The sequence below is a fragment of the Somniosus microcephalus genome, chromosome 1, assembly GCF_052327205.1.
Source record: "Somniosus microcephalus isolate GS21.2 chromosome 1, FLI_Smic_1.0, whole genome shotgun sequence".
Lineage (NCBI taxonomy): Eukaryota > Metazoa > Chordata > Chondrichthyes > Squaliformes > Somniosidae > Somniosus > Somniosus microcephalus.
This window is the reverse complement of record NC_140987.1, coordinates 463,346,040-463,364,339: the sequence shown is the minus strand read 5'-3', so window position 1 is coordinate 463,364,339 and position 18,300 is coordinate 463,346,040. Positions and strand designations below refer to the sequence as shown.

The 18,300-nt window shown below is 50.3% G+C and overlaps 1 protein-coding gene across 1 annotated transcript; it reads left to right on the top strand.

Moving 5' to 3' along the window:
• The first annotated feature begins 245 nt into the window (after positions 1 to 245).
• Positions 246 to 4,140, top strand: ccdc160 (coiled-coil domain containing 160). Its single transcript, XM_086002502.1, is given in 3 exon segments — positions 246 to 512; positions 514 to 951; positions 953 to 4,140. Coding segments are annotated over 3 exon segments (945 nt in total). The 5' UTR covers positions 246 to 440; the 3' UTR covers positions 1,388 to 4,140.
• The last annotated feature ends 14,160 nt before the right edge of the window (positions 4,141 to 18,300 follow it).

Sequence of the window (18,300 nt, the reverse complement as noted above, 5' to 3'; positions counted from 1 at the left end):
CACTCCGCTCTCAGTCACCCCCTCCCCCCGCTCCGCTCTCAGTCACTGGTCTTGCCGTTGCTGCTCCTGGCCCTGCTCAGTAGCTCCAGAGTTTTCTGTTTTTGTCCTCAGATTTTGAAGAACTTTGCTTTTTGATGCTGAAAGGGACCAGCCGGGTTTAAACGCTGCTCCGAGCAGCTGGGGCAGAGCAGCTGGTGCAGAGCCTGGGGCAGAGCAGCTGGTGCAGAGCCTGGGGCAGAGCAGCTGGGGCAGAGCCTGGGGCATTGGGGAAAGACAAGGAATCCGCTGCAAGTGTTTGAGTTTGAGCCTGTGGTTCTGAGCTGAAACCCTTGTTGAGATTATGCTGCGAGTCTGCTCCAGGGTTTCGGAATCTGCATTCCTTGTTTCATGGTAGTGAATGTGAACTTTTGGCTGTTTTTGTTTTATAGAAATTCCGAGAGATGGAGGAGCAACATTGGGTTGAGGAATTATTTCCTCCACATTTCAGCGCTCGGGACCTTGTTGGAGTGGATGTTAACTGCGCCGCCGCTGCTGGTTTCTGAGCAGTTCGCGGCCAGGAGAGCCAAAAGGATTGAAAATATTTACCAGCAGGAAATGAAGAAATTTCAAGAAGAGCGGAAACTGAAAAGAAAAGCCCAGATTGCGGGACTGATAGTCCGAGAAACTCCCTGTCCAGCTGCCGGCAAAGAGCCGGGATCACAGGGCTGTAAATCAGACACTGGCGCTGCCCAGAAAGACATCCCAGAAACGGGAGAGCAGCGCCTCTGGGACGCGGAGGAACGAACAGTTTTAGGTCGGGCACAGTGTGGAAAAAACAGCGAAGAACGCGAGTTAAAAGCACAACTGGCTCTGGCACATCCAGCGGCACAAGAGCAGAGGATAGCCAGCAGGAAACTGGCGGTGTGTCTGCAAATGAAAGAGGCCCAACTCCGTAAAGCAAAACTGGAGTTAGTTAGAGAGCAGAAACCTGCAGCTGGCGTCAGCCATGCAGCAGAGCCGCAGCAAAGACGGGCAGATTCGAGCTCTCACAGAGGACTTGCAGGAGAAGGCGGCGATGGCGGGGAAGCTGAGCTTGGAACTGCAGGGAGCCAGGCTGGAAGCCCAGGAACTCCGCCTGGGGAAGCAGAAGATAGTCTCCGACTGGGAGAAGCTGGCACTGCGGCACCACTTTGAGAAGGTCCGTTTGGCGGAGAGGTTGAAAGAACAATCTGGCTTCGAGCTGAAGAAACTCCAAACACAACTGGAGGCGGTGAAGACTGAACTGAGAGCAGAGAAATGCCAACATGCGCGAAACAGCAGCGCTCTGGAGTTGTTGCGCAAACATTTCTCCACTTTACCTTCCTCGGGCCCAGTTGAAGATTGTCAAATTGAATTTCTGAATAAGTGAAATGAATCCGTTACTTTGTTCCAGTATAAATTCTATCGATCAGTGGCAACACAGTTAAATTGTTTTACTTTTTTTAAAACATTTTTAGTTACCAAATACAGACCAAAATCTATTTCTCTGGAGTGATCCTCAAGCCATTTCTGATGTTAAATATTTGCTACCACAGAATCATAGAATAATAGAGCACAGAAGGAGGCCATTCGGCCCATCGAGTCTGCACCGGGTGCAAATACCACAACAACTTGCATTTATATAGCACCTTTAACGTAGTAAAATGTCCCAGGGCGATTCACAGCATTGATTATCAAACAAAATTTGACACCAAGCCACAAAAGGAGATATTAGGACAGGTGACCAACATCATGGCCAAAGAGGTAGGTTTTAAGGAGCGTCTTAAAGGAAGAGGAGAGAAGCGGAGAGGTTTAGGGAGGGAATTCCAGAGCTTAGGGCCTAGGCAGCTGAAGGCACGGGCACTAATGGTAGAGCAATTAAAATTATGAAAGCTCAAAAGACCAGAATTGGAGGAGCGCAGAAATCTCGGAGGGTTGTGGGGCTGGAGGAGATTACAGAGATAGGGAGGGGCGAGGCCATGGAGGGATTTGAAAATAAGGATGAGGTGAACAGGTCTTGGTGCGAGTTAGGACCCGGGCAGCAGAGTTTTGGATGACCTCAAGTTTATGTAGGGTAGAATGTGGGAGGCCAGCCAGGAGTGCATTGGAATAGTCAAGTCTAAAGGTAACAAAGGCATGGGTAAGGGTTTGAGCAGCAGATGAGCTGAGGCAGGGGAGGAGTTGGAAGATGCATGCAGGTGCAGCAGGCGGTTAAGAAGGCAAATGGTATGTTGGCCTTCGTAGCGAGAGGCTTTGAGTACAGGAACAAGGATGTCTTGCTGCAGTTGTACAGGGCCTTGGTGAGACCACATCGAGTATGGTGTGCAGTTTTGGTCGCCTTATCTGAGGAAGGGTGTTCTTGCCATGGAAGGAGTTCAGCGAAGATTCACCAGGCTGATACCTGGGATGGCAGGAATGACGTATGAGGAGAGATTGGGTCGATTGGACTTGTACTCGCTGGAGTTTAGAAGAATGAGAGGGGATCTCATTGAAACTTATAAAATTCTGACAGGACTGGACAGACTAGATGCAGGAAGGATGTTCCCGATGGTCGGGGAGTCCAGAACCAGGGGTCACAGTCTAAGGATAAGGGGTAAGCCATTTAGGACAGAGATGAGGAGGAATTTCTTCACCCAGAGAGTGGTGAACCTGTGGAATTCTCTACCACAGAAGGCAGTAGAGGCCAATTCATTAAATATATTCAAGAAGGAGTTGGATATATTTCTTAAGGCTAAAGGGATCAAGGGGTATGGGGAGAAGGCAGGGACAGGGTACTGAATTTGGATGATCAGCCATGATCTCATTGAATGGCGGAGCAGGCTCGAGGGGCCGAATGGCCTACTCCTGCTCCTATCTTCGATGTTTCTATGATGTTGTGGAGGTGGAATTAGGTGGTCTTAGTTATGGCGCGGATATGTGGTCGGAAGCTCATTTCAGGGTCAAGTATGACACCAAAGTTGCGAACAGTCTGGTTCAGCCTCAGAAAGTTGCCGGGGAGAGGGATGGAGTTGGTGGCTAAGGTACGGAGTTTGTGGTGGGGAACGAAAACAATGGCTTCGGTCTTCCCAATATTTAGTTGGAGAAAATTTCTGCTCATCCAGTACTGGATGCCGGACAAGCAGTCTGACAATTTAGAGACCATGGAGGGGTCAAGAGAAGGGGTAGTGAGGTAGAGCTGGGTGTCGTCAGCGTACATGGGGAAACTGACGCTGTGTTTCCAGATGATGTCACCAAGGGGCATCATGTAGATGAGAAATAGGAGGGGGCCAAGGATAGCACCTTGGGGGACACCAGAGGTAATGATGCAGGAGTGGGAAGAGAAGCCATTGCAGTTGATTCTCTGGCTACGATTAGATAGATAAGAATGGAACCAGGCGAGTGCAGTCCCACCCAACTGGACGATGGTGGAGAGGCGTTGGAGGAGGATGGAGTGGTCAACTGTGTCAAAGGCTGCAGACAAGTCAAGGAGGACGAGTAGGGATAGTTTATCTTTGTCACAGTTACATACGATGTCATTTGTGACTTTGATAAGAACCATTTCGGTACTGTGGCAGGGGCGGAACCTGATCGGATGGATTCAAACATGGAGTTCCGGGAAAGATGGGCACAGATTTGGGAGGCGACAACATGTTCAAGGACTTTGGAGAGGAAAGGGAGGTTGGAGATGGGGTGGTAGTTTGCAAGGACGGAAGGATCAAGGGTTGTTTTTTCAAGGAGAGGGGTGATGACGGCAGATTTGAGGGCAAGGGGATAGTACCTGAGGAGAGACAACCATTAACAATATCAACTAACATGGGAGCCAGAAAAGGAAGTTGGGTGGTCAACAGTTTGGTGGGAATAGGGTCGAGGGAGCAGTAAATGGGTCTCATGGACAAGATGAGCTCGGAGAGGGCATGAGGGGCGATCGGAGAGAAACTGGAGAAAGTTCAGGGCTAGGGCAGGGGGGAACCTTAGAGGGAGTTTGGCTCGGTGGGCGAGGGGAAGGAAGGGAAGCGGCAGAGGCAGCTGATCGTATGGTCTCAATCTTGCAGTGAAAGTTGCCATAAAACATTTAACTGGATATTCACAAATGAGGCTCTGTGGAACAGAATGTGAAGAGATATTCAGTGCTGTGCCAGATTAAAACATAAGATTTTGCCTTTTCTGTGCTTTTTAATCACTTTTAATCTGAGTCGGAGACCAGGAATCAAGGCAACGCGGAGCAGAGATCTGGGTGTTTGAGCGAGCGGACCTGCAGCAGGAACGGAGTCGGAGAACGGGGATAAAGACAGCACGGAGCAGAGACCTGGGAGTCTGAGCGAACAGTCTACCTGTGAGGGAGACAGTCGGCAAGCGACACAACGAAGGAGTGACGTCAGAATTCAAAGGTGTCGCTGGCACAAGGGAACCGAGAGGTGAGTATTTGTGGTAAGTTATTTTTGTTCTGTTTTCAGTATATTTCTACTAAGTAGTTCATAGCTTATCTAATAGAGGCAGGTGCTGATTGGCAGGTAGCTGTTGAGTGTTTCTTGTTAAGTTTATTTCTGCTAAATTACCTCCATAGTCTGGTAAACGGAGGCATGGCAGGGCAGCTCAGTCCCATGATTGGCACATCCTGTGCCATGTGGGATATCTTGGAAACTTCTTGCGGCCTGGACGACCACGTGTGCAGGACGTGTCGCCAACTGCACAACTTGAGCTCCGGGTTTCAGAGCTTGAACGGCAGCTGGAGTCACTACAGTGCATCCGCGAGGCTGAGAAATACTTGGAAAGCACGGTTCTAGAAGTGGTCATCCCGCAGCCTCAGAATGTGCAGGCACAGAGGGAATGGGTGACCACCAGACAGAGGAGGAGGACCAGGCAGGTAGGGCAGAAATCCCCAGAGAGCATCTTGCTCGCTAACCGGTTCACAGTTCTGGAAACTGGTGGGGGTGATGGCTCCTCTGGGGAGAGCAGCCAGAGCCAAGGCCACGGCACCACGGGTGGCTCAGCTGCACGGGGGGGGGGTGGGGGGTGGAAGAAGAGTGGAAGAGCAACAGTGATAGGGGATTCATTGGTATGGGGAAAAGATAGGTGTTTCTGTGGACGCAGAGTGACTCCAGGATGGTATGTTGCCACCCTGGTGCCAGGGTCAAGGATGTTACTGAGTGGCTGCAGGACACTGAGGGGGGAGGATGAACAGCCAGAGGTCGTTGTCCATATTGGTACCAACGACATAGGCAGAAAGAAGGATGAGGTTCTGCAGGCAGACTTTAGGGAGCTAGGAAAAAGATTAAAAAGCAGGAGCTCAAAGGTAGTAATCTCCGGAATAATCCCGATGCCACGTGCTAGTGAGTAAAGGAATAGGAGGATAGAACAGATGAATGTGTGGCTGGAGAGATGGTGCAGGAAGGAGGGCTTTAGATTCCTGAGGCATTGGGACTGTTTCTGGGGAAGGTGGGACCTGTACAAGCCGGACGGGTTACACCTCAACAGAGCCGGGACCAATATTCTCGTGGGGAGGTTTGGGAGTGTTGTTGGGGAGGGTTTAAACTAGCTTGGCAGGGGGATGGGCACCAGCATGTAGGAGTGGAGGGGAGGAATGGGGTGCATGGAAGAGCGAGTGTGTTGGATTGTACTGGAGGGGAAGGTAGTACTGGAGGCGGAAGTAGTACCATATTAGATAGGAGCAGACTAAGAAAGACTGAAAAATTAAAAAATGGGTTTAGAATGCATGTACGTAAATGCACAACGTGTGGTGAATAAGGTTGGTGAACTACAAGCACAATTAGCCGTGTGGCAATATGATGTTGTGGCAATAACGGAAACGTGGCTTAAAAACGGTGAGGACTGGGCACTTAATATTCAAGGGTACAAGGTGTTCAGAAAAGATAGGGAAGGGTAAAAGGGAGGTGGGGTGGCAGTGCTGATTGAGGAAGACATTGTAGTGTTGGAAAGGGAGGATGTTCTTGAGGGGACAAGAACAGAATCCATTTGGTTAGAGTTGAGGAGCAAAAAGGGTATGATCACGCTACTGGGGGTATTCTACAGGCCTCCAAATAGTGAGAGGGAGGTAGAGGAGCAAATCTGCAGGGAAATCGCAGAGATATGCAAGAGCTATAGAGTGGTGATATTGGGGGACTTTAATTACCCAAATATCGATTGGGATAATGCTAGGGTAAAGGGAAAGGAGGGGGAGGAATTTCTGAAATGTGTTCAGGAGAATTTCCTTGACCAGTATGTTCTTGGCCCAACTAGGAAGGAGGCATTGCTGGATCTGGTGCTGGGGAATGAGGTGGGCCAGGTCGACCAAGTGTCTGCGGGAGAACACTGTGGAATGTAGCCGGGCAAGTGGTAGATGTGTCAGTAGGAGAGCATTTTGGTGACAGTGACCATAATTCGGTGAGATTTAAGGTAGTCATGGAAAAGGACAAAGATGGACCGGAAATAAAGGTTCTAAATTGGGGGAAGGCTGATTTTAATATGATAAGGCAGGATCTGGCCAAAGTGGACTGGGATCCAATACTTGTAGGAAAATCCACATCAGAGCAGTGGGAGTCTTTCAGAAAGGAAAGATGTAAGAAGTCACACAACACCAGGTTATAGTCCAACAGCTTTATTTGAAATCACAAGCTTTCGGAGCGCTGCTCCTTCTTCAGATGAAGAAGGAGCAGCGCTCCGAAAGCTTGTGATTTCAAATAAAGCTGTTGGACTATAACCTGGTGTTGTGTGACTTCTTACATTTGTCCACCCCAGTCCAACTCCGGCATCTCCACACCAGAAAGGAAAGAGAGAGAGTACAATGCCAACATGTTCCCGTAAAGGACAAGGGTGGGACCAACAAGCCCAGGGAACCCTGGATGTCAAGGGATATACAAGAATGGAATAGGAAAAAAAGCGAGGCTTTTGGCAGATACAAAGAATTAAAAACAGTGGAAGCCCTAGAGGAGTATAGAAAATGCAGGGGGGTACTTAAAAAAGAAATTAGGAGAGCGAAGAGGGGGCATGAAAAAACACTGGCGGGCAAAATAAAGGAAAATCCCAAGGTGTTTTATAAGTATATTAAGGGCAAGAGGATAACCAGGGAAAGAGTAGGGCCCATTAGGGACCAAAGTGGCAATCTGTGTGTAGAGCCAGAAGATGTAGGAGAAGTTTTAAATGAATTTTTTGCACCTGTGTTCACTATGGAGAAGGATGATGTAGGCATTGAAATCAGGCAGGGGGATTGTGATACACTTGAACAAATTAGTATTGAGAGGGAGGAGGTACTAGCAGTTTTAGTGGGCTTAAAAGTCGATAAATCCCCAGGCCCTGACGAGATGTATCCCAGGCTGCTGTGTGAGACGAGGGAGGAGATTGCAGGGGCTCTGACACAAATTTTCAGAACCTCTCTGGCCACAGGGGAGATGCCAGAGGACTGGAGGACAGCTAACATAGTACCATTATTCAAGAAGGGTAGCAGGGATAAACCAGGGAATTACAGGCCAGTGAGCCTAATATCAGTGGTAGGGAAATTATTGGAAAAAATTCTGAGGGACAGAATTAGTCTCCACTTGGAGAGGCATGGATTAAGCAAGGCTAGTCAGCATGGCTTTGTCAGGGGGAGATCATTTCTAACCAATTTGATTGAATTTTACGAGGGGGTGACTAGGTGTGTGGATGAGGGTAGTGCAGTTGATGTAGTCTACATGGACTTCGGTAAGGCTTTTGACAAAGTCCCGCATGGGAGACTGGTCAAGAAGGTAAGAGCCCATGGGATCCAGGGCAATTTGGCACATTGGATCCAAAATTGGTTTAGTGGCAGGAGGCAGAGGGTGATGGTCGAAGGTTGTTTTTGTGACTGGAAGCCTGTGTCCAGTGGTGTACCGCAGGGATTGGTGCTGGGTCCTTTGCTGTTTATAGTGTACATTAATGATTTAGATATGAATGTAGGAGGTATAATCAGTAAGTTCGCAGATGACATGAAAATTGGTGGAGTGGTAAATAGCGAGGAGGGAAGCCTCAGGCTACAGGACGATATAGATGGGTTGGTTAGATGGGCAGAACAGTGGCAAATGGAATTTAACCCTGAAAAGTGTGAGGTGATGCATTTTGGGAGGACTAACAAGGCAAGGGAATACACAATGAATGGTAGGATCCTAGGAAGGACAGAGGATCAGAGGGACCTTGGTGTGCATGTACATAGATCCCTGAAGGCAGCAGGACAGGTAGATAAGGTGGTTAAAAAGGCATATGGGATACTTGCCTTCATTAGCCGAGGCATAGAATATAAGAGCAGGGAGGTTATGATGGAGCTGTACAAAACGCTAGTTAGGCCACAGCTGGAATACTGTGTGCAGTTCTGGTCGCCACACTACAGGAAGGATGTGATTGCATTGGAGAGGGTGCGGAGGAGATTCACCAGGATGTTACCTGGGCTGTAGTGCTTCAGCTGTGAAGAGAGACGGGACAGACTGGGGTTGTTTTCCTTAGAGCAGAGAAGGCTGAGGGGGGACCTGATTGAGGTGTACAAAATTATGAGGGGCATAGATAGGGTAGATAGAAAGAAACTTTTCCCCTTAGTAGAGGGGTCAATAACCAGGGGGCATAGTTTCAAGCTAAGGGGCAGAAGGTTTAGAGGGGATTTGAGGAAAAACTTTTTCACCCAGAGGGTGGTTGGAATCTGGAACTCACTGCCTGAAAGGGTGGTAGAGGCAGGAACCCTCACAACATTCAAGAAGCATTTAGATGAGCACTTGAAACGCCATAGCATACAAGGCTACGGACCAAATGCTGGAAAATGGGATTAGATTAGAGAGGGCTTGATGGCCGGCGCGGACACGATGGGCTGAAGGGCCTCTTTCTGTGCTGTATAACTCTGACTCTCTGACTTGGGTACGAGTGATCATAAGATTTGGATTAGCAATAGAGAGGAGCAAGGAACAATCTAGAGTGGGACTTCTAAACTGGAATAGGGCTAACTTCAATGGGATGCGAAAGGATCTAGCCAGGGTAAAATGGAACCAAAGACTGACAGGAAAAACTGTAACGGAACAATGGGTGATCTTTAAGGAGGAGATGTTCCAAGTACAGGCTCGGTACATTCCAACAAGAGGGAAGGGTAAGGGAACCAAACCAAGGGCTCCTTGGATGATGAGGGAGATTGAGAAGATGATGAAACAAAAAAAGTGTGTGTATGATGAATGTCAGGTGAATTTTTCAAGAGAGAACCAGACCAAATAGAATAAGTTGAGAGGTGAAGTGAAGATGAAAATAATATTGGCAAAGAGAGAATATGAGAGTAGAATGGCAGTTAACATAAAAGGGAACCCAAAAATCTTCTACCAGCATGTAAACAGTAAACGTGTAGTAAGAGGTGGGGTGGGGCCTATTAGGGACAGAGAAGGTGATATATGCTTAGAGGTACAGGGCAAGGCTAGAATACTCAATGGCCTAGAAATTGGGTTGGTAGCGCCGGCGCGGAGCGCCTAAAGAGACCTAGAATTGGGGCGATGCCCTATGTTGGGACGGGCACTATGAAGATAGCGACAACTCAGGTATTGACTATACGTTTAGCGCCTGCGCTAAGTGTTTGCGCGCGCCCGCGAGCGCAAGCAGTTCATGACGTCATTTCAGTGTGCAACGCCTTCTAGGAGCGCCTGTGCGCATATTGGGTGGCGCCCGGAGCCTTAGCGCCCAGCGCTATTAATGACAGTTCGAGGGAGGGCTAACAGGCCCTTCTCGGAGTAGGGGGGCACTATTTAAAGGGGACAGCTTTAGTGCAGATTCTTCTGCCACTTGGCCTGCTCATTGCGATCGTTGCCAGAGAGTTGGCGAGCTAATGTGTAGCGAAGTTCTGGGAATGTAGCCTTACAGTACTTGGGACCTTCAACCCTGTCCGAAGCACTTGCAGCACTACACCTAAAAGCCTTTTGACCAACTGGCATCGGAATGAGAGCTTGTTTGGAGGGCGACGGCCTCATCGCCCAACACTGTGAAGGGGCAGAGAGAAGGCGGGAGAGAGGGCCGGGATTGGCCAGAAGGAGGAGGGCCAATGGAGGTTGGCCAATTCGACGGGAAGCTGCGAGGGTCTTTAGGCAGCAGGTGACAAGCCTTGACATGTCGGAGGAGCAGTGTTTGGGAAGGCTCCGATTCTGGAGGGACATTGTTACTGATCTGTGCCACCTGCTTGGTCAGGATCTGCAGCCGCGTGAACGCTGCAGAACCTCTCTGTCCATGATGGCTAAACTGACTGATGGCCTCCATTTTTATGCCAACGGATCCTTTCAGTCAGCCATTGGGGACATTGCGACTGTCGCTCAGGTTGCAGTCCCCTGTTGCATCCGGCAAGTTACAGAAGCCCTTTATAGGCGAAGGCGTCAATTCATTACCTTCCCTCGGACCCTGCACAAGCAGGCGGAGGGCGCACAGGGTATCGCTTCTATTGCGGACTTCCCCATGGTGCAGGGGGCGAGTGACAGCACACACTTGGCTTTGAGGGCGCCATGCCATCATCCTTAGGACTTCCGCAACCGCAAGGGGTTGCACTCCCTCAACATGCAGCTGGTCTGTGACCACCGCCAAATCATCATGGCAGTCACCGCGCATTTCCCAGGGTGCAGCCACGATGCCTTTATCCTGCGGCTGACCTCAGTTTGTAACCTTTTTGAGGGGCTGCCTCGAAGACGAGGCTGGCTTACTGGGGACAAGGGCTATCCTCTCTGGCCATGGCTGATGACAACACTCCGTGTGGCCGACACCCCAGCAGAAGAGCTGATCAGCAGCGGCCATCAGGCGACCAGGCACAGTAAACAGCACACTATTGGTGTTGTCAAAAAGCATCTCCAATGTGTGGAAGATTCGGGGGGATCCCTGCAGTACTCACCGCAGCAAGTGGGACACATCGTCATTGTCTGCTGCATGGTCCACAACTTGGCGATTCGACGCACCCAGCCAATTCCAGCTGTCCCTCAACGACCAGCAGAGCAGGCGGAGGAGGAGGAGGAGCAGGCGGAGGAGGAGGAAGAGCAGGCGGAGGAGGAGGAAGAGCAGGCGGAGGAGGAGGAAGAGCAGGCGGAGGAGGAGGAAGAGCAGGAGGAGGAAGAGCAGGCGGAGGAGGAGGAGGAGGAGGAAGATGGAAGGGCTGCTGAAAGTGGAAGGGCCATACGTCAGAGGCTCATCTGGACTCGTGTCGAGACCCCTGTGGCGGAATGATGAGAGTCTTAACTCATGCGCACTTTGGATGTTTGAGGGCCTCTGAATGCCAGCATCACTGAAACTAGTCACGTGCACCATGCCACATTGAAACTTCTGTTTATTGGCACAAAAGTCTTTCATTACAGCTAAACAACGTAATGTCAACAGAAACCATAACTTTCAAAATAACTGTGAACTGTTCGGCAAAGCCGCAAAACTCAACAAACCTTCTGCAAATATGACAACAGGTGAGGGTGTCCTTGCATTTGGACAAACAAACGTCTCAGCACCTCACTCTACAACTGGCCCCTTGAGGGAGAACGACTTCTCTTTCGCGCCCGGCCCCTTCCCTCCCTGCTGCTCCGACGTAATTAGACCCCAGTGGCGGCCTCAAGGCTGGGGGACGCTTGCTGACTGTCTGGAAGCGCAGAAGCCCCTGAGGGACGGCCTGGCTGACCTCTGGGCTTGGAGGGTGCGGACGCAGGATGCTTGATGGGACCATGGCTGGAAGCAGTGTGGCCTGCAGGTGGTGGCAGCTGCAATGCAGGCGTCCCAGCGCTGGCATGTGCAGTGGTCTCCTGCCAAGAGAGGACACCTGCACCATGGTCGGACGACACACTGGCTATCTGAGGGGAGCGGCTTGGCTCATCCGCCACAATCGCATGCTCCACTGATTGCTGGCCTTGTATGGGACTGGAAGGGCCTGGGGTGATCCTAACTGATGCAGAGAGGGTGGCTACAGTGAGAGATCGCGTTGCGTCAATCTGGCTGTGGAGGAGCCCAGCAAGTGACTGCGTGGCAACAGTGAGGACCTGTATGCCAGGTGCCAGTGCTTCGGAGAAGGCCTGGACAGTTCTTCCCATTGCTTCGGACAAGCCAGGTGCCGACCGCTCCACTGCCTCGGACAAGCCCTGCACAGACCTTTCCAGGGATTGTCCGAAGCCCTGAACAGTCCTTTCCATAGCCGACTCAAAGCCGTGGACAGTCCTCTCCATTGTTGGGCCGAAGCCCTGGATAGTCCTGTCCATTGTTGCCCCGAAGCCCTGGATAGACCTGTCCATTGTTGCCCCGAACACCTGCAGAGTCCTGTCCATTGTTGCCCCAAAGCCCTGGAGAGTCCTCTCCATTGTTGCCCCGAAGTCCAACATACTCTTAGCCAATGAATCTATTGACTCAGACATCTTCTCCACTGCAGCCATCAGCTCCGTGTGTCTGACCCGGGCCTGTTTGCTCATCTCAGCCAGGCGACGGACCTCATCTGCACTCTGTGCAGCAGTCATCACGACCTGCCTTGCCCTCCGGGGAGACGGTGGCCGAACTTGCCTATCCCCCGTGCGTTGCTGCATGCCGCTTGGTCTGGCAACTGGTTCATCCTCCGAGCCCCCCCCCCTCCCCTCCAGGGGACTACTATCCCCAGTCTGTAGATGTGTCAGCTCCCCGGATTCTGGAACGGCTGGTCCGGATTCCTCCTGGTCCTCGCCTCCGGTGGCACTGGCACTGGCAGCTTCAGCGCGTTGAGCCCGAGTTGGTGCTGCTTCATCTGAAAGTGGGAGGTGGAAGAGTGGCTTCAGCAAATGGACAGCTTTGCTGAAAGGCATGCCAGATTGCGGCAAGGCTCTGACATGGCTGCACACTGAGGATGCATGCTGGCGAGGGGACCAAGTGGAAGGCAACAGGTGAAAAAGGTGAGAGTCTTACCCTCGCTGTCGGTAATGGGGTCGGCAGATGCAGTGGTCACAGGACCAGACAGGCGTCCTCCAAGTATCTGGTGCACTCTCTCCTCCAGATCCGTTAGAGTGACCACTTGTGCAGGTCCGTCACCGGTTCGACGCTGCTCCTTTTGAATCATCGCCAGCTTGGACTGCAGGGGAAAGAAGGGGAAGTTCTGTTACATGAGGCCTTGAGAGATCATCGCATGCCCCCCATGGTGCAAGAGCCCTTACATGAGGCCTTGAGACATCTGTCCATGTGTGTGCCCAGAAAGGGCCATGGGTGCATGCTGACAGATGACCATTAGGGCATCATTGCAGCAGGGTGCCCGAAGTCAGCTGCAGATGGAGGGAATCAGAAGATTGCTAAACCATCACTCACCCTAACAATCCGTGTGAGGTCGTTGAATTTCTTCCTGCACTGAACAGGGGTCCTGGTCGCCATGCTGCTGGAGTTGACCCTCACAGCAACCTCCCTCCAAGATCGTCGGTAAGCCTTCTGATTCGGCCTCTTGCCATTATCCGGATACAGGACCTCTCGACGGCGCTCAACTGCAGCCACCAAGTGGTCCAGAGCCTCAGTGCTGAAGCGCTCTGCTCTCTGTCTAACCTTCTCCATGCTGAACAACTTTGTACCGCCAGACAAGGGCGAGCGCCGAATCTGAGGCCTACAGGGCGTTGGGTGTTGAAGCTCAGGCTGACTGACCCACCCCTTTAAGAGCCGGCCGGTGCCTGGAGGTCTCGTGGTTTCCCGTAATTGAGATCACCTGCGCTGCGCCCGTCCGCGTCGATATTGAGTAGCGCCTGAACTTTTGCGCCTTAAGAGCACCGTGCAATGGCTGAATTAGCGCCTCAAGACCCTTTGGGGGCGATGCAACCCAATATCTCGCCAGGCAGCGATAACTTTCGTCTGGCTATAAACTTAGCGCTTCGCCAGTTCTAACGCCTCAAGCGAGGCTATACCCAATTTCTAGGCCAATGAGTACTTTGTATCGGTGTTTACTAAGGAGGTGAATGCTGACAAAATATCGGTAGAAGTGGAAAAGGTAGAAGCAATGGAAGGGGTGAAAATTGAAAGGCTGGGTATGCTTAGAGTGGATAAGTCGCCTGGTCCAGATGGCTTGCATCCCAGGTTGCTAAGGGAATTGGGTGAGGAGATAGCAGAAGGGCTTGCCATAATTTTCCAATCTTCCCTAGATACGGGTAGAGGTGCCTGAGGATTGGAAAGTGGCAAATGTGACACCATTCTTCAAGAAAGGGTGTAAGGACAATACTAGTAACTACAGGCCGGTCAGTTTAACATCAGTGGTGGGTAAAGTTTTAGAAACAATAATCAATGAAAAAATGACTGGGCACTTGGAGAGGTTTAAGCTAATTAAGCAGAGCCAACATGGATTTGTAAAAGGCAGATTATGTTTGACTAATCTAATTCAATTTTTTGATGAAATAACGGGGAGGATTGATGAAGAGAATGCAATGGATGTTGTCTACATGGATTTTAGGAAGACGGTTGACAAAGTACCACATAGACGGCTGGTTAACAACATTGAGGCTCATGGAATAGGTGGGTCAGTGGCAGCTTGGATAAGGAATTGGCTTAAGGACAGAAAACAGCGAGTTGTGGTAAATGGCTGTTTTTCAGACTGGAGGATGGTAGACAGTGGTGTTCCCCAAGGGTTAGTGCTAGGGCCACTGCTTTTTTGAGATATATATAAATGACCTGGATATTGGAATACAGAGTAGAATTTCTAAATTTGCCGATGACCTCAAACTTGTGGGTGTGGTAAACAGTGAGGATGATACCAATCGACTGCAACAGGACATAGAAAGGCTAGCAGAATGGGCAGACAAGTGGCAGATGGAATTTAATACAGAGAAGTGTGAGGCGATTCATTTTGGCAGAAGGAACAGGGAGAGGCAATATACACTTAATGGCACAGTTTTAAAGTGTGCGCAGGAACAGAGGGACCTGGGAGTTAACGTGCATAGGTCCCTGAAGGTGGCGGGACATATTGAGAGAGTGGTTAGCAAAGCATATGGGATTTTTGGCTTCATAAATAGAGGTTTTGAGTACAAAAGTAGAGAAGTTATGCTGAACCTTTATAAAGCGCTGGTTAGGCCACAACTGGAGTATTGCGTCCAGTTCTGGTCACCACACTTTAGGAAGGATGTGAAGGCACTTGAGAGGGTGCAGAGGAGATTCACCAGAATGGTTCCGGGGATGGGGGATCTTTGCTACAAGGACAGGTTGGAGAAGCTGGATTTGTTTTCATTAGAGCAAAGGAGGTTGCGGGGTGATTTGATAGAGGTGTACAAGATTATGACGGGTTTGGATAGGCTAGATGGGGAAAGGCTGTTCCCACTAGTTGATGGTACAAGGACTATGTAGGGCTGGGGCTTCTTTAAACTGGTTTAAAGTTCAAATAAAACCAATTTTAAAACAGCGGTTTCGAATCGCTACCCCACCTTCCAGTTCTGACTGCAGGGCTTATAATTATTGATATTAAAACAGACACGTAGTTTGGATGAGAGAAAAAAAATCAAGTTTTATTAACTAAAAGAACTATAATCAAAATATCAAACTATCCCACACGAACACAGTAATTACAGTAAAATTGCTTAACGGTGTTGCAGACAGCGAAAACAAGGGATACAATGGCTACAATGTTATTTAAACAATCTTAGCAATACCCTTAAATCACCACCCCTTAACTCCTGCTAGGTTGCCTTGTTGAGGAGTCAGAACACCCTGCTCACCTTTGGTCCAGCGAAGTAAGAGAGAGAGCTAGCTTCTCAGCCGCTATTTTTATACCTGGTGAGGTCCTGCCGTTCTGCCTTGCAAGGGCTGTGTGCAAAATTCCCCACCCAAAAGGGTCCAATACACAAGAGAAAGCTGTGATTGGCTAACTCAAAGTGGTTAGACTGGGTTAATGTGTCTTCCGGAGCTTCCTGGGCTGAAACAAAAGGGGAGATACAACTGCTCTATTGTCCAGTGCTGGGTGATTTAAAACCCATTCAAATCTTGAACGATTCCCATTCAAGGTGCAAAAGTCTCTTCTGCAGTTTAGATGTATCCACTCAATATACAAACAAATGCTAATAGCATTCAATTGCTTTGTAAACAAAGCATTGTCCTTTGTCTTCGGCCATGTGGTGACAGCCATTTTTATCCCTGGAAATTTAAAAGCACATCGCCCAGGGATTCTTTAATCAAAAAAATGAATCTTCAGAACTGTAAATTATTGCGAATTCTTACAGCCCGCCCTTGGATACTTCCAGCTTGCTTGTAGTATCCTCTTGAAGAAATTAGCAATAATTTCTGACCCCCCACAAACAACCATCCCCTGTATTTACCTAATAGCTATCTGCCACTGATCCCCATCCCGTCTATTCCCCTTAAATTCAAGAAAAAAACCATGGTACGGTAGGCATCTTACAGATACTTCAGTTTTCAACAAGGGGTCTCATACCCCTACACGCTTGTAAAATTATACAGTGTAAACCAAATTTACAATCACTTTTTTTACATCATAAGTTATTACAAAATGTTGCAATCTTAGTTACACAATGTGCTCAAAAATTATCGCAAGCACGGAGAGGGTCCTACGCCTCTGCTCAACTTGGAGTTGTCACAAACTGGTCCCAAGCACGGAGAGGATCCGACGCCTCTGCTCAACTTGGGGCTGCAACACAAAATACAAAAAAAAAAATCATTAAACAACATGCTTAAATGAACCCCGATCATGTGCCGATGATGGGTCGCGAAATTCGAGTGGGTATTGCTCCTCCCACTCGGGCAGTGAAAGTACCTTCCACCCCCCTTTGATCGTCTTAAACTTTAAAACAGGCAGAATGGATTTGCCGACCAGCCTGCTCCGCCAGCCCCGAACCGTTCCCTTGTCCCTTTGTGGAGGCGGGGTACCCCTCACGTTTAAATTACCTTGGCACAGACCGAGACCGGGGAGTATGGGATCTCATGACTCCCAGTCCCTCCCCCTCCCGTCTTCCCTCGACTGGCTGCAGAAAATGATGGGTGCCTGTGTGGCGGCTCTCCCTGGCCCCACACTGATCCGGCCACCCACTCATCCTTCCCAGCCACACTTATCCTCTTTGCCCGTGGGCCCCCGGGTGAGTTCCTCCCTCCCCCGACCGCACCCACGCGACTCTTGGGTCTCCCCCTTCTCTGTACAATCTTCCCGGGCCATCCCCACCCACCCCCGGGGAACGCGTCCCTATCACAAGGCGCCCGCGCTTCCCCATCGTGACTCCTCGACAGCGAGGTCTCCCGCAAGTGAACTTCGGTCAGGATAGTGCTGGGTTGGGGGCCGTGCCCCACCCAGCTGGAGCCATCTCCTCCCCATAGGAGGAGTAGGCAAGTTCCTCCGGACTCTGTCCGGTTTTTCCCGAAGACCGCTGCGGGGTCTCCTGGATTCGTCCAGTGGCGAGGTGATCCCCAACATTCCGTATCTTCATTCGATGTCCAGCTCGGGCTGGGCGAACATGGCTGCTTCATTTTCCAATCTCCTGCAAAAACTTAAAAGGACATGACCTGCTGCCTTAGGTGGAGACATGGTCGGGCCCCTTGACCTCGGACCAAAATACAAACATTCGGCACACATGTAAACTTAAACTCTTTGCACTTTAACTTGAAACTAGTTAAATCAACAAAACTTAAAATTCACCTTAAAAAATTATACACACACATAGCTATAATACAAATGCCGCCCGTCTCCGGACGGCCAGTCTAATCTCTGGCACTGTCGCAGATTGCTGCTGGCTGCAGCGAAGCTGGACTGCCTCCTGTCTCTGGTCCCTCGCAGCTTATGGCTGTTGAGTGGGGACCCCTGTTCTCTGGCTTCTCCCCGGCTCGGGAGACCGCCCTACTCCACTGTAAAGTGGGTGACCATGCTTTCTTAGGCTGGGGCACCCGCTGAGACCTTCTGAGGGGTGTCTCTATGGGGGAAACTTTGGCTGGCGGACCCTGCGCTTGGATCACAGCCCCAGCTGGCTGGGAACCTTCTCCCCCATGTCCAAATAGCCCGCACTGTATAATGTACCTGGCAGCCTGCCGGTGCAAATCTCTCTCTGGGGTTGTCTGCTCTTCCCTGCCCACTCCTGTGCTGGGGGCAGGTATACTCTCACCACCCGCTGCTGGTGGCTGGAAATTTTCCTCCCCATGTTTAAAACCTGGTGTCAGCTCCCTCCCTATGTCTCCTGCAAGAGGGATTGCTATTCCTGCCCCCGCAGGGTCCCACATCATGGGGGGGACCACTCTAGAAGCGGGCTGGGAAGCTGGCCCCTTTAAACAGGCCACAGTGCCTGTCTTTACAGGCGGTGAACTTGAACTTGCCTTGTACAATTTGCATTGGTTGACGTGGAACCACTTATCATATCAAAAACGGCCTGCAGTCCTGCCCGCGGTCGCCATTTTGTAGGGCTGGGGCTTCTTTAAACTGGTTTA